The sequence below is a fragment of the Drosophila grimshawi genome, unplaced genomic scaffold (assembly GCF_018153295.1).
Source record: "Drosophila grimshawi isolate 15287-2541.00 unplaced genomic scaffold, ASM1815329v1 contig_848, whole genome shotgun sequence".
In the NCBI taxonomy this organism is placed as follows: domain Eukaryota; kingdom Metazoa; phylum Arthropoda; class Insecta; order Diptera; family Drosophilidae; genus Drosophila; species Drosophila grimshawi.
The window spans coordinates 20,534,636-20,559,537 of NW_025063692.1; the positions used below are offsets into that span (position 1 = coordinate 20,534,636).

General features: G+C 39.7%; 2 protein-coding genes across 9 annotated transcripts; both read left to right on the top strand.

Moving 5' to 3' along the window:
- The first annotated feature begins 1,234 nt into the window (after positions 1–1,234).
- Positions 1,235–14,496, top strand: LOC6565215 (rho-associated protein kinase 2). 8 transcript variants are annotated; one of them, XM_032737832.2, is made up of 11 exons: positions 1,235–1,539; positions 1,610–1,686; positions 2,019–2,177; positions 6,210–6,355; positions 6,441–9,326; positions 9,413–9,687; positions 9,927–10,120; positions 10,192–10,376; positions 10,882–10,987; positions 11,064–11,288; positions 14,284–14,496. In XM_032737832.2, the coding sequence occupies exons 3-11, from the start codon at positions 2,155–2,157 to the stop codon at positions 14,384–14,386; spliced, it is 4,143 nt and encodes a 1,380-aa protein (XP_032593723.1). In that variant the 5' UTR covers positions 1,235–1,539; positions 1,610–1,686; positions 2,019–2,154; the 3' UTR covers positions 14,387–14,496. The 8 variants fall into 8 exon arrangements, with proteins under 8 accessions (XP_032593723.1, XP_032593725.1, XP_032593726.1 ...); XM_032737834.2 differs by lacking the exon at positions 14,284–14,496 and adding an exon at positions 11,728–12,211; XM_032737835.2 differs by lacking the exon at positions 14,284–14,496 and adding an exon at positions 11,728–12,210 and having other exon boundaries at positions 9,954–10,120.
- A 3,387-nt stretch (positions 14,497–17,883) lies between these two features.
- LOC6565214 (myristoylated alanine-rich C-kinase substrate) lies at positions 17,884–24,657 on the top strand. The gene is made up of 4 exons (XM_001991329.3): positions 17,884–18,012; positions 18,109–18,169; positions 23,428–23,924; positions 24,002–24,657. The coding sequence occupies exons 2-4, from the start codon at positions 18,153–18,155 to the stop codon at positions 24,145–24,147; spliced, it is 660 nt and encodes a 219-aa protein (XP_001991365.1). The 5' UTR covers positions 17,884–18,012; positions 18,109–18,152; the 3' UTR covers positions 24,148–24,657.
- The last annotated feature ends 245 nt before the right edge of the window (positions 24,658–24,902 follow it).

Below are 24,902 nucleotides of genomic sequence, written 5' to 3' on the forward strand. Positions count from 1 at the left end.
TTTTATTTTATTTTTTTACATTTTAGTTAAAACTATTTTTTCTTCATATGTGAGCTAGACGTTTAATTATTTTATTACAAGATTTAAATTTTAATTTAATTTTATATCAAAGTCAGTAACTTTAATTCTTAATATATCCTAAAATGCCGTTTCAACCTATACTCCCAACGTTTACGTAGACTTTGAAATGCAGTCCATCAAAATAAATGTTAAAATTATATTAATGTTCATTTTCGTTGTAATGTGGTTAATGTGTTCTTATGCACGCAGCCCACACAGACGTTACAACAATTGTTTAAAACCACGATCAGCGGCGCAGTGTGACCGCATGAAGAAGCTTACAGAATGCCGTTAAGCGAATATGAAAGCAGCATTGTAATTGGTAGCACTATTAGGGTTGCTTCAGAAACTATCGAGTGAGTACTCGGTAATTGTGCGCGAAAGATATACTGGTAAGTGCATGTAGCGAGTTTTCGATTAAAATTCGATTGGTCTTCAGCCCATTCAACTTTCCAGCAACAGCTGTATTTTTTTTGCATATTAATGTAATTTAATTTAATGCAAATAAAATCCTTTGCTATTCCATTGATTAATTTAGCAAACAATAAAAAAAGTTGAATGGGAAACTATCATACATGTATGATCATGTATTCAAAATATACAACAAAAAATACTGACATTAAAATACCAAAAACACCAAAAAATAAAAATGTAGCATGTGACCACTTTTGCTTTGAATTGCCATTTGGTATATTTCGGTGGCAAAAATTAGTGTGATCGTAAATAGGTGAACGATTTGCTGTGACGCTGCCATTTGGATTTGGATTTGGGCCCTGTGTCTCCTGAAATAATCCTCAAAACAAAAAGCGAATAACGCAAGTGTTTGGCAACATTTGGCCAAAATCAATAATTTGCAACTGTTGCATGCGCACAGCGCAGTCAACAATCGATGTGCCACACATTGCATGTTTACAAACACAACGACATCGAGCTGCTGCTGCTGCTGTTGCTGCTGCTGCTGTTGCTGCTTGTTTCGCCAAAAATTGCAGCCAAATAGCCAAACAGAGAAAAAAACACACACATAAAAGTACTTCAAGCAACAACAACAACAACAAATTCAATCACAAATATACATAAATCATAAATAAAAAGTGCCAAGTCAAACATCAAATAAACGGCAAGGACATTGCAATAAATATACATATATAATCACAATACTTGCTGGCTTGTTGGCTGGCTGGCTGGCTGGCAGCTCTGCTGATCCGATCGTAGCCCGTATGTGGCGTTGGCCAACGACGGCCTGCTCTCGCCTAGGCATACTAACGGCTAACCGTTTATTTGAATCCTCAAGTGGTTTAACAACGCTCGTGACCTCATCGTCTGCCAACAACAACAAGAACACCACCACCAACAACACCAACAACAACAACATAAACAACAAAAAACTACTCATCTCTGCCCAGAACCGTTTCCGTTGCATCCCGCACCGCACCCCCTCTCACCCTCTCTGTAGCTGTGCTTCCTCAGCTGACTAGACAGGTAAGCTGAAGCTGAAGCAACCAAACAAATTTAAATTGGTATTATATGTTTTCTTTTTTGTTTACTGCAGCTCTAAAAATCCTGTACGACATTCAACTGAGCTGTAGCAGCCAGGAACAGCTTTGGGGGGCGGGCACACAGCAGCAGGTAAGCCCAGTCCAAGGATCAGCCATCTATATATGTGCATATATTGCCAAGCGTGTACGATTTATACAGTGCTCCCAAGTTAATTACAATTTACAATTAACAATTTATATATTATTAATTTTAATATATTCCAAATGCAATTTGCTTGTGCATTTAGATGATTGTTAAATATTGTTAGTTGTACATTAATGAGAATTATGACAATATATTAGACAATCTACTGTTTGTGAAATGAGCTAGGTGTTGAAGTGTTGCAATTAGCAAGCGAGCACCGTTAATGATGATATATGATGATAATATATATTTAATAATAAAACATATATGTTTTACAGTGCTGCTAACGCCCACACAGCTAACAAAGGCCCCAGTAGAAAGAACGAGGCGTGGACACAACCCAGTTGCATGCTGCACGGTTGGCAACAGGACGAGCGACGAGTCGAAGACAGGAGGTTTAGCAAATAATCAAACATGGATGTGGAAAGGCGGCGTCGGTGAGTATTATCAGCACACAAAACAAAACAAAAGAAAACACGATCAGGCAAATTGAGGTGAGGCGGGACACGCAACTGGTGTTCAACTAATTGTCAAATCGAGTGTTCGCTGAGATTTGTTCAGTTAAGATTTACAAATTTAGTGTAAAAAAACGAAAAACGAAAAGCGAAAAGCGAAAAACAAAAATATACATCAGTGCCAAACACCTTCCATAAGCATATGTGTTTCAAAGCAGCGGCGGCAATCAAATTGACAAGCGAGTGAGCAAAACGGTTTGACCGACCGTTTGGGCCACTTCTCATAAATTTGCCATTTTCGCATTAAAATTTGTAAGCAAACCAAATGAAAACGAAAAAAAAAAGCCAAAAAACAAAACCAAAAAAAAAAAAAACGAAACCAAATAGTCGAAACAACAAAATTGCAACTGGCCAAAACGCAGAGCGTTTTGTCTCTGTTGTCAGTTGCAGGCGGCGCATCGCAGCGCGTCAAACGCGTTTCCAACCAAATCGCAATCGCCATCAAATAAATATATAGATATATACCTATATATATATATATATATATATATATATATATATATATATTTATATAGTCTTGGCCAGCGGCAGGAGCAGGGCCCACCCAAAATTGCTGGCCAAGATGTGGTGGTGGGGTATGCCCCCTGCTCTCCACTTGTTTGAGCCGGAACGGTACGATTGTTGTTGTTGCTGTTGTTATTATTGTTATTGTTATTGTTATTGTTATTGTTACGCCTGCGTATCATCTGCAGAATGCATGCAAATTCTTGACTTTAATAATGCATTACATCTCGCTGCTTTCTGCTTTCTGCTTGCTGCGCTGTGCGTGTTTACGTAAAACAAAAAAAAAACAAAAAAATAGTTGAGTGCTGCACAAAATACATTTGGCCATTAAAATGCTGCAGCGGTGGTAAAACATTTGGCTAGAACAAAAGCAGATACGCCAATTGCATTGCACATTTGCACGTTGCGCATTTGGCCATTAAAATATATTTATATATATATATATATATATATATATATATATATGTATCAGATACAGTGATCGTTGCCTAATTGAAACGACAGAGTTGATGCTTATAAATGGCAGACAGTTGTTCCTCGACTCAAAAATTCAACCTTCAGCGAAATCAATTCTCATTTTATACTTGAGCATTTCGTTGGCTTATATATCAAAGATTAATAATCAGATTTCATTTCAACGTTAAGAGTTAAGGCTGTACACACACACACACACACACACACACACACACAGCCAGCAAAATACGCGCTGCCTGTTTGCATTTTCATTGGCACGGAAATAGGTTTTGCATTTAGAAACTGGCAATAAAATGCGTAATAGCGGGCAAAGTGTGCTAATATTTATCATGCATACAATTGTGTGACAGCTTCTCTCTATCTCTCTCTCTCTCTCTCTCTCTGTCGCTCTCTCTCGCTCTCTGTCTATTCACAAAAGAAAAACAAGCTAAATTTGTAGCTTGAAAAAGCGTTTAACGCGATTAAATAAATCAAATGAAATGAAATTAAATGCTTAGCTGCAGCGCCTTGTCTCAATTTGGGTGCGTGCATAAATTAAATTTACAATTATATTGTCTCTAGGTGACGATAATGTTGTCGTCGTTGTTTATTATATATTATTATTTTTCGTACTGAATGCTGGCTGTTGTTTGTTGCTGTTGTTGCTGTTGTTAATAATTATGTTGTTGTTGCCATTGCCAAAACATAAAAAAAAATAAAAATTCATCGCAGCATTTTTGAAAATTCCACTTTTCCAAGTATGTTGTTGTTGTTGTTGGCGCTGCTGTTGCTGTTGCTGTGATTTGTTTTTGGTTTTTCTGTCATGCCGTAAGTGGTGATGATGAAATCACAACAATTCAAACACCTTTTAGTATCAATTTTGCGCCGTCTGTCAACGGGTCTATATTGTGGACTCGACAACAGCCATACTCTGAGACACAAAACGAGACACTCTGCCTCTCTCTCTCTCTCTCTCTCTCTCTCTCTCTCTCCCTCGCTCTCTCTCTCTCTCTCCCTCGCTCTCTCTCTCTCTCTCCTCGCTTGATTCTCTCGCTCTCTCTCGGCTTTTCAGTATCCGCAACGCTTCGTGTGATCTGCGCCATGTGCCACAATCTTAACTTACATACAAACATAGAGACAAACACAGATCTGTACTTACTGACTTACCTATGGACTTGTATAGACAAAATTGCTTTTCGGCTAATTACCAAAGATTCGAGAATCAAAACAAATCGTTCAACATTTTTGAAATCGAGAAAGAAAAATATATATTTGGTATGCAATTGTAAACATCATTTTCATACTTTAGATTTGCGTATGTTTCACGTATAAGAAATACTAATCTACTGAAATACAAATATACAACTCATTTGGAAAAGAAACAAACAAAATTGATGGCATAAATCAAGTACGGATTATTTGCATTATTTTCTTGAATTCATTCAAGAAAACAACTGACAACAACATCGTCAACTAAACTAAACTGTTATCGCCAGGAATTAAATACTCTTGCAGGCAGATATGTCATAGATTCGATATATATATATATCATATTACTATCGATTTCCTATTAAATATATATGACTGAAGATGCTATGATATCCGATGTTAGAAAGCTGTTGTTCAAATTTTAAACAGATGCAACTTAAATTGTAATATTGTTAATAAATTCGCAAGATACAACAAATAAGTAATATTACATGCTATGCACAATAAAATAATATTCTGTTTTTGAAAGCAATGATCCATTTTTAGTTGAAAGTTTTTTCAAAAAAGTGAGAGAAAAATAAAAAAGCATGCATAAAAAATGATATATCAATATATACATAACTATATATATAATTACATATATATATATATATTGTTACATGTTGCATGACATAATTATAATACCCGCTGACTGCATGGCTAATACCAACGGACGGAATAACATGCTCATCTTTCTATTGTTGTCTGTCTGTCTGTCTGCTTGTCTGTCTGTCTGTCTGTGTGTCCATCTGTCCATATGCACTAAAAGAAAGCGCGACGCGTCTTCGCATAAGCAAGTCATATCAACATTTTCACACACACGCTTAAGCATTCTTCCAGCAAATTATCAAAGTCAACAGTTGAGTTCGGTTCTTGCGATAAAGTTGTTGTTGTTGTTCTTCTTCTCTGGCAGTTGATTGCAACTGTATCTGAATCTACATGCATACCATACATGCATACATAAATAAATAAATACATGCCTTCATTTGTTGTAGTTGTTTCGAAAATGAATAGATTCTCAAATATGCTGAAAAGTTGCCAGAGTTTGTCCAAAGGTTGCCAGGTTGCCAGGTTGCCAGACTATCAACCGGGCACAATAATTTCTAATTTTTACTTAAATAGCGCCCATTTGTCTGTCGGTGCACCATAAAAAAAACTGAACAACAAAAAAAAAAGCCAGTTGGAGTTTCGTGTTTTGTGACTCATTCCATAATTTCTATGAAATTCCTTTAGCTTCTGCTGGCTGCTGTTCATTTGTTTGTATTTTGGGGGGAGGTGGTGCGTTAGGAAGGGAAAGGGGAGGGAAGGGTGGTTGGCAAAGTGGTTGTTGTCTGTTCGTTTGTGAGTAATCAATTCCGATTTTCCGCAATTTATTTACATGAATGACTTGCTCTTGGTGGAGCTGATGATGTTCTGTTTGCCATTACGCAACTTATTTTGTGTAAACACTTTTTCCCGTTTTTTTATTTTTTTTTTTATTTTGTTTTCGCTGTCGGAAGTGTGCTATCATATCTTGGCAATGACCTAATAATACTATACAACACACAAATTGTTTTGGTTTTTTTTGTTGTGATTTTTCATATTTTTAATAATGGTACTTATTGAAATTTTGATTTTAAAATTGTACAAATCGAATTCGAATCAAATCGAATGATAAAAAGAAAGTTATCGCTTCTGTTTTGACAAAGATCGGAAATTTGTCTGCTCGCCGATCGGTTGTTAACTTTTTAACCCATTATCCTCTTCCAGAGCGACGGCGCTGGAGCGCGAGATGCGCGATCCGACCAGCATATGCAACGTGGACTGCCTGCTGGATACGGTATCGGCACTGGTTAGCGATTGCGAGCACGATTCGCTTAAGCGTCTCAAGAACATTGAGCAATATGCATATAAATGTGAGTAGTGTCAACTAAAATGATTTCGAATATTGAAAAAACTTTTCTTTTTTTATTTATTTTTGTTTTGGGTTTTTCCCTGCAGATAAGCCGCTGGCGCAGCGAATCAATCAGCTGCGGATGAATGTGGATGATTTTGATTTCATTAAGCTAATCGGAGCCGGCGCCTTTGGTGAGGTGCAGCTGGTGCGGCACAAGTCTTCCAGCCAAGTGTATGCCATGAAGCGTCTATCCAAATTCGAGATGATGAAACGACCAGATTCCGCCTTCTTTTGGGAGGAGCGTCACATAATGGCACATGCGAACTCCGAGTGGATTGTTCAATTGCATTTCGCATTCCAGGATAGCAAATATCTTTACATGGTGATGGATTTTATGCCTGGCGGTGATATTGTTTCGCTAATGGGCGATTATGAGATACCAGAGAAATGGGCCATATTCTATACGATGGAGGTGGTGCTGGCACTGGACACCATACACAACATGGGCTTTGTGCATCGGGACGTCAAGCCGGACAACATGCTGTTGGACAGCTATGGCCATCTGAAGCTAGCCGATTTCGGCACCTGCATGCGCATGGGCGCCAACGGACAGGTGGTGTCCAGCAATGCTGTCGGCACACCGGACTACATCAGTCCCGAGGTGCTGCAATCGCAGGGTGTCGACAATGAATATGGTCGCGAATGTGACTGGTGGTCGGTGGGCATATTTCTGTATGAGATGCTGTTCGGTGAGACGCCCTTCTATGCGGACTCGCTGGTGGGCACCTATGGCAAAATAATGGATCACAAGAATTCGCTCAGCTTTCCCGCCGAGGTGGAGATCAGTGAGCAAGCCAAGGCGCTGATTCGAGCCTTCCTCACCGATCGCACACAGCGCCTGGGTCGCTTTGGCATTGAGGACATTAAGGCGCATCCGTTTTTCCGCAACGACACCTGGTCCTTTGACAATATACGCGAGAGTGTACCGCCAGTGGTGCCGGAGCTGGCATCCGACGATGATACGCGCAATTTCGAAGATATTGAGCGCGATGAGAAGACGGAGGAGGTGTTCCCGGTGCCCAAGAGTTTCGATGGCAATCATTTGCCATTCATTGGCTTCACCTACACGGGCGACTATCAGCTGCTCTCCAGCGATACCGTCGACGCCGAGTCCAAGGCATCGCAATCGGTCAACAGCAGCAGCAGCAATGCCAACAACAATCACGGCCACAATCATCGCCATCGCCCCTCAAATTCCAATGAGCTGAAACGGCTGGAGGCGCTGCTGGAACGCGAACGCGGACGTGCCGAGGCACTGGAACAGCAGGACACGAGTCTGCGGCAGCAGATCGAGTTGAGCACAAAGCGGGAGGCCGAACTGCAGCGCATTGCCAGCGAATACGAGAAGGATCTGGCGCTGAGGCAGCACAACTACAAGGTGGCCATGCAGAAGGTCGAGGTGGAGATCGAGCTGCGTAAGAAGGCCGAGGCCCAAATGGCGGACACGCAGCGCAAGCTGGAGAATGAGCTAAAGACGCGTACGCGTGATCTGAACATCAATGAGAAGGTGCTCACCCTGGAGAAGCAGCTGCATGACATGGAGCTGAGCTTTAAAACCGAAACGGAGCAAACGCAAAAGCTGAAGAAACAAAATGCCGAGCTGGGATTCACGCTGAAGACGCACGAAGAGAAGGTGCGCGACATGGTCGAGATGATCGATACACTGCAGAAGCACAAGGAGGAGCTCGGCCAGGAGAATGCCGAACTGCAGGCGCACGTTGTGCAGGAGAAGAATCAGCGATCACAGCTCAAGGAGCTGCACAAGGAGGCCGAGAATAAAATGCAAACGTTAGCCAACGATCTGGAACGATCGCTGACACGTGAGCAAAAGGTGCAGGAGGACAATCGATCGCTGCTGGAGAAGATTAGCGAACTGGAGAAGACGCACGCCAGTCTCGACTTTGAGCTAAAGGCGGCACAGGGACGCTACCAGCAGGAGGTTAAGGCGCACCAGGAGACGGAAAAGTCACGTCTGGTGTCGCGCGAGGAGGCCAATCTGCAAGAGGTTAAGGCGCTCCAGTCCAAGCTCAACGAGGAGAAATCCGCCCGCATCAAGGCCGATCAGAATTCGCAGGAGAAGGAGCGACAGCTGAGCATGCTGTCGGTGGACTATCGACAGATCCAGTTGCGTCTGCAGAAGCTCGAAGGTGAATGCCGTCAGGAATCGGAAAAGGTGGCCGCACTGCAGTCCCAGCTGGAACAGGAGCACACCAAACGCAACTCGCTGCTCTCGGAGCTGAGTCTGCATAGCTCTGAGGTGGCGCACCTGCGCTCGCGCGAGAATCAACTGCAAAAGGAGCTGGCCGCACAGCGCGAGGCGAAGCGTCGTTTCGAGGAGGATCTGACACAGCTGAAGGGCACCCATCACGAGGCGCTGGCCAACAATCGGGAACTGCAGGCGCAGCTCGAGGCAGAGCAGTGTTTCTCGCGCCTCTACAAGACGCAGGCCAACGAGAATCGCGAGGAGAGCGCCGAACGTCTGTCCAAGATCGAGGATCTTGAGGAGGAGCGCATCTCGCTCAAGCATCAAGTCCAGGTGGCTGTGGCACGCGCCGATTCCGAGGCACTTGCCCGCTCCATAGCCGAGGAGACGGTCGCCGATCTCGAGAAGGAGAAAACGATTAAGGAGCTCGAACTGAAGGACTTCATCATGAAGCATCGCAACGAGATCAATGCCAAGGAGGCAACGTTAGCCACGCTCAAGGAAACGGAAGCCGATCTCCACAAAAAACTGAAGCTCAAATGCAACGAGTGCGACGATCAGCTGGTGCAGCACAAGAAACAGCTCGACGAGCTGCAGCAACAGCGCACCACCAAGGATGAGGAGATCGTCAAGCTAACCGAGAAGTGCAAGAACGAGGTGCTCCTCAAACAGGTGGCCGTCGCCAAATTGGCCGAAGTGATGAATCGTCGCGATTCCGACCTGCAAAGTGAGTATCTCGAGAATTTCTCTCTCTCTCTCTCTCTCTCTCGAGAATCTCAATCGAATATGTTTGTTTGTGCAACAATTTTACAGAGCAAAAGAGCAAAGCCCGTTCGACGGCTGAGCTGCGCAAGAAGGAGAAGGAGATGCGTCGGTTGCAGCAGGAGCTGTCGCAAGAGCGCGAAAAGTTCAACCAGATGCTACTCAAGTGTCAGGATCTGCAGCAGCAGGCCGTCGAGGATCAGCAGCTCAAGCAGAAGATGAACATGGAGATTGACTGCAAGGCAACCGAAATTGAGCATCTTCAGAGCAAACTCAATGAGACAGCTTCGCTTTCATCCGCCGATAATGATCCCGAGGATAGTCAGGTATGCTCCCATGCACACACACACACACACACACACAGACATACACACACACACACACACACACACACACAGACATACACACACACACACACACACATACACTTACACAAATACACTTACACAAATACACATACACCTTTCTTTTTCGTTTCGTTTTTCGTTTCGTTGCTTTCGTCTCGTTTTCTCTATTCGAAACTGTTCTTGTTCTCGCTACTCGCTACTCGCTCGTTCTGATTTAGCACTCCTCTCTGCTCTCACTTACACAGGACTCGGTCTTCGAAGGCGTCCTATCCGTTCCAAATAAGCAGAAAAGCCGTCGCGGCCAAAGCTGGAAGCGTCAATATGTGATCGTCTCGTCGCGCAAAATCATCTTTTACAATTCGGAGATCGACAAGAATAATACAACCGATCCCGTTCTCATACTCGATCTGAGGTTAGTTTCGTTATCTGCCATTCAATAGACGGCAATAGACTGACTAATCGAAATAATTCTGTGCTCAACAGCAAAGTGTATCACGTGCGCAGTGTTACCCAAGGCGATGTCATACGCGCCGATGCCAAAGAGATTCCGCGCATCTTCCAGCTGCTGTACGCCGGCGAGGGCGCCTCCCATCGTCCCGATGAGCAGCTCGATGCGACGCTGCATGTCAGCAGCAATGAGGAGCGACCTGGCACCATAACACACAAGGGTAAGTGCCTGCCTGCCCATCTGGCCCGCCTGCCATATACCATATACTATATATATATACATATATATCTACTAAAATCTATCTCAAACTTTAACTACGGTTTATTTATGATATATACACGTAAAGAATTTGTGATTCCCTAGCGCTTAATTCAATCAGTCATGATTATTTTCGTTTTTCCACGCTTAAAAAGCAACCTAAAATTTGCAAATGGAAAGTTCCAACGTAAGCAACCAAAAAACAAAAAAACAAAACAAAAAATGTATATATATTTAAAGTGAAACGTTATCCTTCAAGAAAAATATATATTTTAATGGTTTTTTAATTCGACTTATTGGCTGCAAATCTAATTTGTGAATTGGTCAAAGATTGGTGCAAAATTCAATCAATTTTTAATTACAAAATTGTACAGATTTATTTTTATTTTTTGTACTTTTTTTTTTTTTACATATATCTCTCTTATATATATATCTCTCTCTCTCTTTCTGTGTCTGTCTCTGTCTAGGTCATGAGTTTGTGCACATTACGTACCATACGCCAACGTTCTGTGATTTATGCTCCAAGCCGCTGTGGCAACTGTTTAAGCCGCCGGCGGCCTACGAATGCAAGAGGTAAGTTTTCGTTTTGTTACATTATAACTTACATATATATACATATATATATATATATATATAATTTTTGTTGTAGATGCCGCAATAAGATACATAAGGAGCACGTCGAGAAGCATGATCCACTGGCGCCCTGCAAGTTGCACCACGATCCTCGCAGCGCACGTGATATGCTGCTGCTGGCCGACTCGCCCGAGCAGCAATCGTTGTGGGTGGCGCGACTATTGAAGCGTATCCAAAAGAGTGGATACAAGGCGAACTCATCCAACAACAACAGCACCGATGGCAGCAAGATATCGCCCAGGTAAAACAGCTGGTCCACCAACCCACCAACAACACCCCCCACAAAAAAAAAAAAACAAAAAAACCCACACACACAAGCTACACGCTAACACCGTCCGCGTTTCCCACCCCGTCCCCCTCTAATTGACGTTGCCAAAAAAAAAGAATATTTATATATATATATATACATAATTTAAAAACTCGCTGCTAATTAAAGGCTTTTTGTGTGTCTAATCTTAAGCTAATAAATCTCGTATTTTTCTTTTCTCGCTTGTTCGATCTACTCGCTCGTTCGTTCGTTCGTTCGTTCGTTCGTTCGTTCGTTCGTACGTTCGCTCGCTCGCTAACAATCTCAATCATCATAATCACCAAAATCATCATGAACTTCTCGTTGCTCACACTCGTTTCGCATACTCGTTGCTCGTTGCTCGCTACTCTCTACTCGCTACTCGCTGATGCAGCCAATCGACACGTTCCGCTTACAAGCCATACGCGGCGAATGTGCAACGCTCCGCCACGCTGCCGGCCAACTCTTCGTTGAAACAATGAAGATGACGAGCGAAACGAGAGAAACGAGTTGAGATGTGGCACATATGTTATAGAATTGTGGAGGCATGTGGAGGCGTTGCACCGGAAAAAAAAATGAGAATATGTAGAATGGGAATATGGAGAGAAAAACAAGTTGTCTTCTAACGATATATATTTAGACTGCTTTAACAAGAAGATTGTATCTAATGTTTATACTTACCAACTACTTATAACAAAAATATTTACTTAATTTAACGCTATACATGCATACTACTATCCTACCTATTTACCATATATACCTACCTATATACACATATATTTTTTGATTGATTTACAAACTACAACTGCAGCTATATAAATGTCAAGTTGGCCTTTTACTTCCAATTTGTGAAACTCGTTAAAACCGCTTTATTAACAATCAAAAAAGAATATCAAATAATTTTTTTTTGTTTTTTTTTTGCTAAAAATGGCAACGTCAACTTCCACAACAACAACAAAAACAAAAACAACAAACGATAACTGAGTTCTCTATTATATAATCCTTAGGTTCGTAAAATAGTTGTACTTATGTATGTAGACCATATACTATATATATATATATATATATATACATATATATAGGTCATGTCATGTAGCTGCCTATTCATGTGTAAAAAAAACATACAATTACACACATATGCATATACAAGGATATTTTATTTTGTATTTTGTCTGGTTACCCAACATTTTGTTAGTTCTTAAGCAACCCAAAGGCAAGGGCAAAGTAACGAGAAAATTATTACGAGGACGAGCTAAGATAGATCGGTAAAGATAGACCGATAACGATAACGAGTAGAAGATGCGCTGTAATTATGTAAAACTTTTAGCAACAAGAGTCGAACTAAAAATTCTAATTAACTTATATATACTATATATGTGTTTGAACATATGTGTGTGTGTTATTGATATACGTATAGAGTGTATATATATATATGTAAATATATATATATATATATATATACATGTATGTATGTGCCTTGTAGTTTTGTTTTAGCGAATTTCATTGGCCAAATTTTTGTTGTTGTTCTTATATAAAACTGAAACGTATTTGAGTTAAGAGGGAACTGACGTATAGCTATAGACAGGCGTATAATGTACACATATATATATATATATATGTATATCTATATATGATATACTATTCTTAAGTCGCATGGCAGCTAAAGTTAGTTACAAATATTTCACTTGGATTCCAATCAACTAACAACAACTCCAGAAGTTAAACTAAAACTATAATACCATATCGCAGTTACTTAAGAGCTAGAAACGCATATGCCAGAAATATAGGGGAATAAATAGAGGGACATAACGATATATGACAAGTAAACGCTGAAAAATTGAAAAACAAAAAACAAAAAAAAAACGATAAGAAAAACGGCACAAAAGTTTTTGTGTAAAGGCTACATCTAAGTATTAAATATCAAATATGTTCTAGTTCTTAAGTTAAACAAATTATTTATTTTCATTGTATGTGTGTGTGTGAGTGAGTGTGTGTGTGTGTGTATTTTTTTTAACGGGCAGCAATCGTACTAAGTCTAATCGAATCTATCATACTCTAGCATTCTGTATTATTTTCTTTTGTTTTTCTCAAGTATGTGTGTGAGTGTGAGTGTGTGTGTGTGTGTGAGTGTGTGTGCATCTGCATGTGTGTGTTGTAACTGTATAAAGTGTAGGCGCTGCAATTGTGTAGCTGAGGGGGAAAATACATGCATTTATCGCAAAATCACTTTTTTATAAGTCTTGGACGTATTTTCTAAATATATATATAAATATATATATATATATATATACGTATGTTTTAGGTTGTAGCTGGAGTGTGCCTAGAAACTGTTATATCAAAAATCAAATTGGGTAAAAATTACGAAACGAAACTGAATCAAAAGCAAATCAACAAAATCTAACAATTAATCGAAACTACAAATACACAAACATTCTACATATTTTTTGACTTTCTTTTAGCATTTAGTAGAAACGAAAAAGAAAAAGAAAAAAACAAAAACAAAAACAAAGAACTTTGAAAGCGCTGCTTTTCTTTTATTATTATTTTATTATTATTATTATTATTATTATTATTATTATATTATTAGTTGTATTACGTTTATGTTTAATGCTATTTCTAGTTTAACAACGTATGTAATTAAATGTCTCTTAAAATCGAATGGATTTCCCCAAACGCAATTCTACGACTAAATAAAGTAATGTGTACAAAAATCAATTATTATCAACACGTTTGTATCCTTATTAATTTGTGTCCTATTCTAGTTACCCTTCTTTCTTCTTGCCTATCGCATTTCAATTTTCGTTAATCCTGTTTTACCATTGATTTATTTTTTTTGTCTTTGTTTTTTTTTTTACCATCACACACACAACACACAATGATTTCTTTGTTTTTTTCCATCACACACACACACACACACAAACATCGAGTTTTCTTATTTTATGTCAAGCAGCCCAGCAGCATTGAGCAACAGCATACAAACCTTGAGACTGTCGAATCGGCTCCTGAACAGCTTTAAGAAACGGTTACGTGGCGTCAGCATCGTCAATGACTAAACATAATCACAAAATATATGTAAATATATTATATACACATACATATACACTTATATTATTCCTACTTTGTATTACAATGTTAACATGGCTCTAAATTTAGTTCCGTTAAAGTCTGAATTATTGGGAATAAATGTTAAAAAAATGATTTTAAAAAAAATCGCGTTGCAGTTTCATATATATGTGTATATTGAGAGGACTTACAACAATTGAAAATTGTGTTACATATCATCTGTTATCATATCATATGCAGTATTTCAATAAATCCATGTTTTTTTCTCTTTCATTCAGTCTGCAGGGAAATCTTTCAGCAAACGGTAAGTACAATATTGACTAAGATTTACACAAATATAGGGAGTATATCACTTTGGCAGCCGACTGCATTGGTCAAAACTCTATGGTAGATGCAAAGATAATCTATCTGAAAGATTGCGCCTCAGCCCTGTTGCAACACTCTCCGAATTGACATTTATCTGTATATCTCTTGTATCCAAAATTATCGTGTCTGGGTTGGGCTATGTTTCTTTTGTCTGTGGCGCTGTCTCTGAATCTCTGATTGGGCATCATCGGCATTTATCATAATAGTTATTAAATCGTTGTAATGCATAGAAAATTGTATGAATAAAAGATAAGCACGGTCGAACATATTTTATTATATTGATTGGCTTGGATTGGATTGCGTTGCACTTACATTTGCATTTGCATTCGATTGGGTTTTCAACAAAGGTTTCATTCGTTTTTTATGTGACCTGGTCGTCGACGTACTAACGAGCTTGTTAAACGGCTAACCCAAGCTAAATATGACCCACCTTCGATTATAATTTGAGTATTGGATCCGGAATGAGTTTCGAACTACAAGATTGAAGAGAAAAAGCTAGAAAATGCCTTATATTTCTGATCGAAGCTACAAAACTAAGTTGAGTGATTAACCCAGAAAAATCAATATCACTATTTATAAGTGTATCTAAAAAGAATTGAAAATTTATTAATAAGTCAAAATCCACTATGGCAAACAATTGAAATGGTTTTTGTGCGGATTCCATCTTATCCTGATGAAGCCAAGACCCATATCATCAAGATTACAAGCAGTGTAGAAGTATGAAGCGTTTTAGTAATATAGGAATTGTCAGTGGATCTATGGTAATCCGGAAGCAACCTGAACAAACTCAAAATACACTTTCTCTGTTCTAAGAGTTGTGAGGGAGATTAAGAGTGATTTGCGCAATCAAAAGCCTTACTGAAATCCGTGTAAATAAAATTCGTTTCCATTTTGTTTAGAAAGCCCTCAATAACAAAAGAAATGAATTGAAATGAAATTCGAATAAGTTGGTGGTAGTAGATCTATATTTTATAAACCCGCGATTTACAAAGATGTTGCAGTTGAGAAGTCATCAATTTCTCAAGCATTTTATGAACAATTCTCTATAGTTCTGATGGAGAGGAATGATAAATGATTCGTTTCCAAATTTTAGGAAAAGAGCATATCTCAACGGAAAATTTAATCTATTTAAAGCAATGGCTTTTATATACCATCAGCACAGATAACTATGTAATGATCAAAGGCCCAAAAATGCAATTAAAACTGTGAACTAGTTAAGGATCAGGCAAAACCAACTAAAGATGATGATTGAAAATATTTCAGCAATATATCGGCGATGGCCAGATCCGAGTCTGACGTCTTCTTTTTTTTCTTTTTTTTTTTCTTAAAAAAATACGGTTCAGTGTCGTTTCTGCAATGCAAATGCATGTTGTTGTGATGATGATTATTTAACAAGTTTTCATTATGTTGTTGGTTTTATGTACATATGAGTATGTATGAATGTATGTGTTTTACAAGCAAAGTTTTATGTCTCGCTCTGCCCTGCCCTGCCCTACCCTGACCTGACCTGACCCGCCCTGCCACGTTAACCCTGCAGACATTTTCATTTAATAGTTCAAGGTAGAAATGGCCTCGTCGTTGACCAGTTTTGTGGTTAGAGTTAGTGATCAAATAATTAGCTGGGGTTCGAGCTGCACTAGGTCCAGTCACAGCTACAGCTACAGCTACAGCTAAAGATGCAATTGAAGTCAGAGCTATAAGCTGGTTAGCAGAACATTTGCAAAAGTTCAAAGAGTCAATCATTAAGATGATAATTAGGCGGCACCTCTCCGTCGGTTTGCTGCCCCTATGCTGTCGATTTTTAAAGACCCTCATTCGAATGGGTATCATAGCTTGATTAGTTTATTACTATTATTATTGTCATTAAAGTTTCGCCCGCGCCCAGTATTTTTAATTTAGTTCAAGGCCAATCATAATGGCTAACGAATCTACCAAATTATACAAATCTGCAAATCATTCAATATATAGATATAAGATGGGCATAAGATATATGAAAGATAGTTAGAGATGATTGGCCTCTATATGCATATGTAAATCGATAAATTTCTGGCTTTTTTGTTTACATGCCGCATCTTAATTGGCAGCCCTTTCGTTTCGGGTCCCAGTCTGAGTTTGGTCTCCAAGCTCGGGATTTACCAGCGACATTTTTATAACAACAATTGGCACAACGTTAATAAATTAGTTTAAGAAATTCATACGTAAAGTATGTATAAGCCACAGCATAAAAACGAATGAATAGGCGACCTACAGATACCCTGTAATGCGATCATACGAAGAGATTGAACGATAAATATATATATATACATATCGACAATCTCTACAAACAAGTTGAAAGTTGCTCTCATTCCAAAACTAGAATTTGTGCAGTCAGAAGACTATTTTTTTATTTTCAGCTTTAGCATTCTTTTTTCTTCTCCGGAATGCCCAACATATGCTTGTACATGTATATAAAATATATATATATATATATATAAATATGATACCCACTTTGAGATGTTTGTATGATTGCAGGGTAGAATAAAATAAAAGCCAAATTTAAAAGCCAAGCGTCAGCGACTGCGTCTCTGTCGTCGTTGCCATCGTTGCCATCGTCGTCGAATGCCGAAAGCCAAAGAAAACCTGTCACTAGCACAAAAGCCACAAGTGGCGTCGGCTGCGCAGTCAGCGTCGCTGTTGACGTTGGCGTTGCCGTTGGCTTTGGCGTCGACAACAGCAGCAATGACAAATTGGTTGAAACCAGAAGTGCTCCTGCACTCTTTGCATATAATTACGCGTGGAGCCTGCGTCAATAGCAAAGCCAGCCGCCAGCCGCCACACGCCACCCCCCACCCGCCACCCACCACTTACCCTGCAACTGGCCGATTATCTAGCTAGCTGGCTAGCTGGCTAGCTCCTCCAGTTGGCACAGTTGGTTGCTTGGATTAGGGCGGGCACCAACCTGTTGTCGCTGTCGCTGTCGCCGTCTGCGTCACAATCGCAGCTGCTGCTGTTGCTGCTCGTGTTGCTGTTGTTGCTGGCTCTGGCTTACTGGCAGCGCCGCAGCGGACGGTTGTTGTTGGTCACAAAATATTGGGTGGCCGTAGGTTAACTCCATGCACACGGCATAAGTAACGTTCAGTCAGCCTCGAGAAGTCGATCGTGATCGTGGCTCAAGCAGCACAAACAGTTGTGCCCAGACTCAGTCTCCATTCACCAGTCTCCAATCTTCAGTCTCCAGTCCTCAGTTTCCAGTCCTCAGTGAATATACCCCGTGCGTCTTCCATTCGATTAATCGTCGTGCAATTTTTTGTTCGTTTCGCGCGTTTTCAAATTTTTCATATCAAATATTTTTTTTTTCAAATTCAAGTTTTACAAATACACACACACCACACACACATATACACTGACAAAATGAAGTACTTCAACATGTGAGTGAGAAATATGTATTTAAAAATATTTTACATACATTTTTGTTTTTTTGTTTTCACATAAATCCTATTTATTTATTTTTTTTTTGAATGCAAAACTGCCTGTGATTGCCGCAAAACTAGCACATTTATTTGTTGCTGACGTGTTTGAAATACTTATTCGATATTGTTAAACCCAACTGGAAATACCAACATATATTTATAGTACAGCATGAGGAAATTACAAATATTATTTGCATCATTTTCAAATTGGTTGAAAACACACACTTTGGCAGCTGAAATCGTTTAACATGCTCAATTAACCCAGTTACCCATATCAACATTTTATTGATCTCGTTGCCTTATTTACCCTTATTACCCAGACAAGATTTTTGAAAATACGCAAGACTTTTTAGCTGTTCTTAACAGAGAATTCATAAGAATTGCATTATTACTAATTAATTATTGACCATTAACATTAAGAGACTATGCCGTGTAAATTTCAAAATAGAGCAGCTGCTAGTCGTTCAATTTTTGGGTTATTTTCTCTAAATTTTATTTTTGGGCACGACTTCAGCGTTAAAGTAGGTGTAGCAAATCTGTGAGCGGAATGCCAAAACTGAACTTTAACACGCCAACGTTTCAAAACTCACATTTACACACACACACACATATATATATATATATATATATATATATGTATATAAATAGATATATATACATACATACAGCAAAATGCCAAAGTTTGTTACAATAATCATGATGATCATTATAATGATGTTGCTGTTATGGTTGTCGTTGCTTTGTGGCATTTGCCGGCACAAAGAAATGGCAAATGCCAATTCCCAGCTGCAGTTGCAACCAGCAACAATCAGCAGCAACAGCAATAGCCACACATAATGTGAGAAGACGAGTGAGCGTCTTCTTTGTCTGTCTGTCCGAGCCGTCTGTCAGTATGTCAAGCTGTCAGCTGCATTGATTGAAAGAAATGTTTCAAGGTCGCCAGCTGATGCTGATGCTGATGCTGCTGCTGCTGCTGCTGCTGTATGCTATTGCTGTTGCCGTTGTTGTTGTTGTTGTTGCTGTTCTTGTTGCTATTGTCGTCCGCTCAACAGCAACACATGGCGACCAAAATGGCAAGTTAGCTAGAAACTGATCGGGGAGGTTGTGGGAGGTGCTTGTGGAGGAAGGGGAATTGGTAAATTAAGTGCGAGTATATTGGATTAATTATCAGGCACTGCGGCTCTGACGGTTGCTGCTAGCTGATGGCTGATGGCTGCTTGCTGCTTGCTGCTGGCTGCGGGCTGTTGCTGCGGCGTTGTCTTATAAATTAACGGTTGCACTTTTAATGCAAGCTGACAGACATACACAAACACAAACACATATAATATATATATATATAGATATATATTTACACCAGTTGTAGTTTTCTTTAATATGTATGTTAATCTTATAGCGTGTGGGGGAATTAATCACAGAGAGGCAAAAAACGCCAGCAACAGCAACAAAAGCAGCAGCAACAGCAACAAGCGCACATTTGACGGCAAGATCAGGATTTTAATTTAGTTTCGCTTGCGTTTCGGGGGTTTGTCATGTTGTTGCTGTTGTTGTTTTACATGCGTTTTATTTCGGTCTTTTTTTTTGTTGTTTTTTTGCCACAAATCGCTCGCATTATGCAATATTATTTAAATAAGAGAGATCAGATCATGTACATGCCAAAAAGGCAAACCAGAATACTCGCACACAAAGACGCACAGATGTGTGTGTAATAAATATGTGCATTTCTGCCTGTCAGTTTGTCAATTATTGATTATTGATGTAGCCAGCAACAAATTAATTTACCCATATTATTTTGTTTAACGTTATTTTCAAGGACTTTGCCATACTGTGCATATTGGCAACAAGGTGTTAAACACATACACACACACACATACAAATATATATATATATATGTATTTATATGTATGTATGTATGACAAATACGTGTGTGTATGCATTTCATAAGCCAAATTCAATGCAAGCCAACAACAAATAACAGAAACTGTAACACAAATCAAAAGACTCAGGCAACGAACTTGCGACTGGTCGCTGACTTGACTAACTGATTGGCCACGGCTTTAACAACGACAACGACAGCGACAACGACTACGACTTCGATTATGGCTTTAACTGTGACACGCCACACGTACTTGTCGTCGCCACAATGCACCGTTATTGAACCCACTTTAGCGACAACAGCAACAACACCAAGTACAACAACTACATTTAAAAGGAAAAAAATACAAAAAATCAAAATACAAATAACAGTTACCAACAACAACAACAACAGCAAGAAATGCGCACGTTTTTAGTACTCTTAATTGTATTTAACCATTAGAAACGCCCCCTTTGTATATGGACTTTACCTATAACCAATACCCATACCGATACTTAACTCAAACTGTAGATGCAGCAATTAGCATAGTGACCCGTTTTGGCATGGGGCAGCGCAACATATATACATTTTTTTTGGCAAAAAAAAAAAAAAAAAAACGCTTTTCAGCTTGTTTGTACAACATAACGAAGTTCAGCCCATGACGCCATCGCCATGAACTAATTCCGCAAATGCAAATCATAATCATGTGATAAACCAAAGAGTGAAATAAAAATAAAAAACAGATTGAAAAAACAAAAAACAGACCATGTGTTAACGAAATACTTAAAACCAGAAAAAACTTTTAACTTTTAACTGAACTGTGAAGTTTTGTTGACCAAGCTCTCGACGACGAACACTCCACACACAAACAAAAGTGGCCAATCGTCAGTCCCCTAAATACCCTGTGAGCCCGTCAAATATACACATAAGCATATATATATATCCAAACATTGCCGTATTGAATCTATCATCTACAATGGCCATATACTATTAGCCAGATTACTTTTTAAGGCACTTATCAAATAACTTATCATCCCTCCTCCACTCGACTTCCACTTGAAGAAGAAAAAAAGAAGCGATTTTTAGTCGTATTTTTTTAAGCTTGCCATAGGGTAGCTGTTAGTCGAGCATACCAGCTAATGGCTATTTCGCTTTAGTGCTGTTTATAATGTTGATGATGATGATGCTGCATCATTACAACAAGTGGTTCCGCCAACCACTTAAAGATTCTCGGCGCTTGGCTGATGTTTCCCTTATCATAAATTTGCAACTAATGTTTGCTTATATAACAGGTTGTTGTTGTTGCTGTTGTTGTTGAACTGAAACTCTTTTTCGGGGCTTGGCTAGAAATGTGCCGTATTGTTTCTGAGAGCGTTTTAGCAGTTTCCCAGTCCCCGCAAATGCTATAAACCGGTTAGCGACTAGAGACGCCAAATGTCATATAGACATGGCAGGCATTGGACATGGACATGTAGTCACACTCCAGCTTCAGCTCCAGCTCCAGCTCCAGCTTCAACACCAACACCAACGCCAACTACGATCTCAACTGTTGACTTGAATTTTGATTAAGAAGTAACCATGATGATGGTAATCGTATAGAAGAAGTTAATAATGCCAGGCACGACACCGATACGCACCCACAACATCGAAAAAAGAAAAAGAAAAATAATTAAAACCGAAACAACAACACTAACAAACAGAAACAACAGCAACCACGGACGACAACGCCTTTCACCGTTCCATGCATAAGTTGCATAAGTTGCGCGGCGATTGAAATGCAAAGAGTCGCTTGGACATGCCACAGTTGACCCTAATCAATGCGAAAAGATGCAACCCGCCGGCAACAGCCACATCCACATCCACAGCAACAGCAACACCTACAAATAAAAATAAAATAACAACAGCAGCAGCAGCAGCAATACCTAGCGGCAATCACAAGGGGTAATCGATCGGGCGAAGAAGGTGTGTGTGGGGGGTGTGTGTGTGTGTGTGTGTGTGGGGCGCTAAGCTGAACTGAGCTAAGCCTCTCCCTCATGACTTCAGTTGACTTGGCGGCGGCTTGCACATTTTACCGTTATTAGCCAATTGCATGTGCCGATCATGTGCGCATTTAAATTTATTCTGGCGCTGGCAAAACAGGCAACTGGTTTATGAACGCTGCTGTTGTTGCTGTTGTTGTGCTGTGTTATTGTTATTGTTGTTGCTATTGCTGTTGCTGTTGACTTTTGCATAAGCACCTGTTGCCTTTTGGGAAGCTGCAACAAGGGGGTGGGGCGGTATTGGTATTGGATCAGCTTGTGCAGCCAGGCTTACCAGCCATAGGAACAATACTTCCAGAAGTATTTTTGAAAACAAGTTTGCTGCCCAGATCTTTTGTCTAGCATGCTAAACAACAAGTAAATATGTGGCTAGTAAGAAAAAGTGGCCAACAAACCAACCCGAAATCGAAAACAGAAACAGAAACAGAAACAAGCCCAACATTAGTATTCGTAATGGCATAAATTTTAATCGAAAGTGAGAGACAAAATAAAAAACCCGTTTAGCTGACCTTTAAGCATAAATAATTGTTAGCACATCTTAGACGCAAGAAACACAAAACACTCACAGAAAAAATACAACAAAAACGGAAAAAGAAGATCGACACTGAAAACGTAACAGCGCCAACATATCTTCAAAGCTATCTCTTAATTAATATATATATATATATATATATATATTTTGTATTGTTCATCAAACGAATATGTATTATAGACATACATTTCATGCGTCGTACGAGTCTAATATCCAAGTCCGGTTCAGGTTCTCAGCACAACCCGTTCAACCAGAAAACCTCAACTGAAAGAAATATATATGTATATATATATCTATATGTATATTTATAGATATGCATATATATTTAAATGTTTATAGAGATGCCTTGTGGTCGTTAAGCAACACATCGCTTGCTCTGAAATCTTTTTCTTTTTCCCAAGCCGGCTTAATGGAACAAAATATGCATATGGGTCTACATATGTAAATTAATTAATATATATATTATATATAACATTTCTGTTTATATTTATAACTAACTTTGCTTAAGCTATAGATGATTTCGTAACATATACAAGGAATATTAGTCAATCCATTAAAACCAAATACTCAAGCAATTTCTATAAAAAATACTTTTTTAGCTAGACAATATTAAAGATGTTTTAGTTGGATATTTGTACCCAATAAAAACAAGTACAAATTTGATCATACAGTAAATAAGAATTATAATTTCTGTGTTTTAATTACATATTACTTATATCCATAACCCACAACAATATCAATCCAACAACTCAAATTTAATGTTGTTGCGTATTTTTATTTGGACCACTTGCAGCTGCCTGCTTTTCATTATCTGCTCACTCTGCTATGGACTGGTGGCGGCCCAGGAGGAGGGTGGAGCGAAGAGAATCGCTGCACTGCGTCGCCCCGTTGGTAAGGCGGCCAAGGTGACAACAACAACAGCGGCGCCAGCGCACGACGATGCCGCCGAGGAGGATGAGTACAGTGAGGATGTCGGCGCCGGCGAGAATGGCCAGTATGGCGATGAGCAGGATGAGGCCGGCTTAGCGAGCTCGACGACCACCACAACTGAGGCGCCCAAGAAAGTTGGGCCAGTAATTCGGCCCTTCCGCTCCAATGATGATTTCCTGAACTCGCTCAAGCGTCGCCAGCAAAACGCTAAGAAGCACCGCTCCGAGAAGGCACCAGCCAGCAAACAGGCCAAGAAATCTGACGATCAGGAACCCGCCGAGCGGGATGAACCCGTTGCAGCAGCGGCGCCAGCGCCGGCACCAGCTTCACCCGCCAAGGGCTACAAGGGCAATGCGGCACGTAAGTGATCTGATCTAACTCCAATCTCAGCCAGCAACGATCGTCTAACTCGATAATGCACAAAATTACAATTGCAGTGAGCCGTCGCAAGCTGTCCAAGCCAGGGAGGGCTGAGCCAGAGGTGGATGCCGCCGCCGAGGAATCTGAGCAGCAGCAAAAGGAGGAGGAGCCAAAGCCCAAGCGTCCGCTCAGCAGTCGCTTGGCCTTGAGGAAGCGCAACTAAAATATTTTCTACAATTATCTAAAACAAAAACACAAACAAAAAAAAAAACACACACACAATTTCACTCTCTCTCTCTCTCTCTCTGTCTCTCTCTCTCTTCCTCTTTGTTGCCCTCTCACTCACACTCATGGCTAGCTATAGGCAGCTGCAGATCTGCCGTTTAGTTTTTAGTACACAATTTGATTTTTAGTGTGTGAGCATCGCGTGTGTGTGTGTGTGTGCGCGTGCTGTAAGTAGAGAAGCACACACCATGCCATGCCATGCCACACAACACACCACACACAACACACACAACACACTCACACACAAAATACACCACCATCCTACGCTCCACGCTCTGTGCTTATGTATTTGTGTATGTATATTTATATTGAATATATATAGCTCATATATGTCGGCACTCACATCTATTTACATATTCACCTATTCACTATTCAATTTATAAACTAAAATAATAATTAAAATAACAAACATCAAACAACAATTATAAATAAAAGAAAAAGATTGATCAAAAATATTTTAAACATATTTTAATATTCTTTTGCTTGGGTAACTCTCGAATACCTCTTATGTGCGAAACTTAAACCAAAACGATTTGAATCTAAGGTCCTTTTAAATATACGATATTGTAGATGAACCCTGAAAACTTAAAGTTATTCATAATCCCATAACCCCAATCAACAACAAATTAAATATCATTCTCTTTGGCTGAATAATATAAACAATTGTGAAACACTGTTTACCAAAAAAACTGA

Excerpts from the sequence above, each read along its gene's own strand:
- LOC6565215 (XM_032737829.2), top strand. The coding sequence starts at position 2,818 with ATGTGGTGGTGGGGTATGCCCCCTGCTCTCCACTTGTTTGAGCCGGAA. Across the intron at positions 6,356-6,440 it reads TGAGCAATATGCATATAAAT|ATAAGCCGCTGGCGCAGCGA; the intron begins GTGAGTAGTGTC and ends TTTTCCCTGCAG. Across the intron at positions 10,121-10,191 it reads GTTCTCATACTCGATCTGAG|CAAAGTGTATCACGTGCGCA; the intron begins GTTAGTTTCGTT and ends TGTGCTCAACAG.
- LOC6565214 (XM_001991329.3), top strand. Across the intron at positions 23,925-24,001 it reads CTACAAGGGCAATGCGGCAC|TGAGCCGTCGCAAGCTGTCC; the intron begins GTAAGTGATCTG and ends TTACAATTGCAG.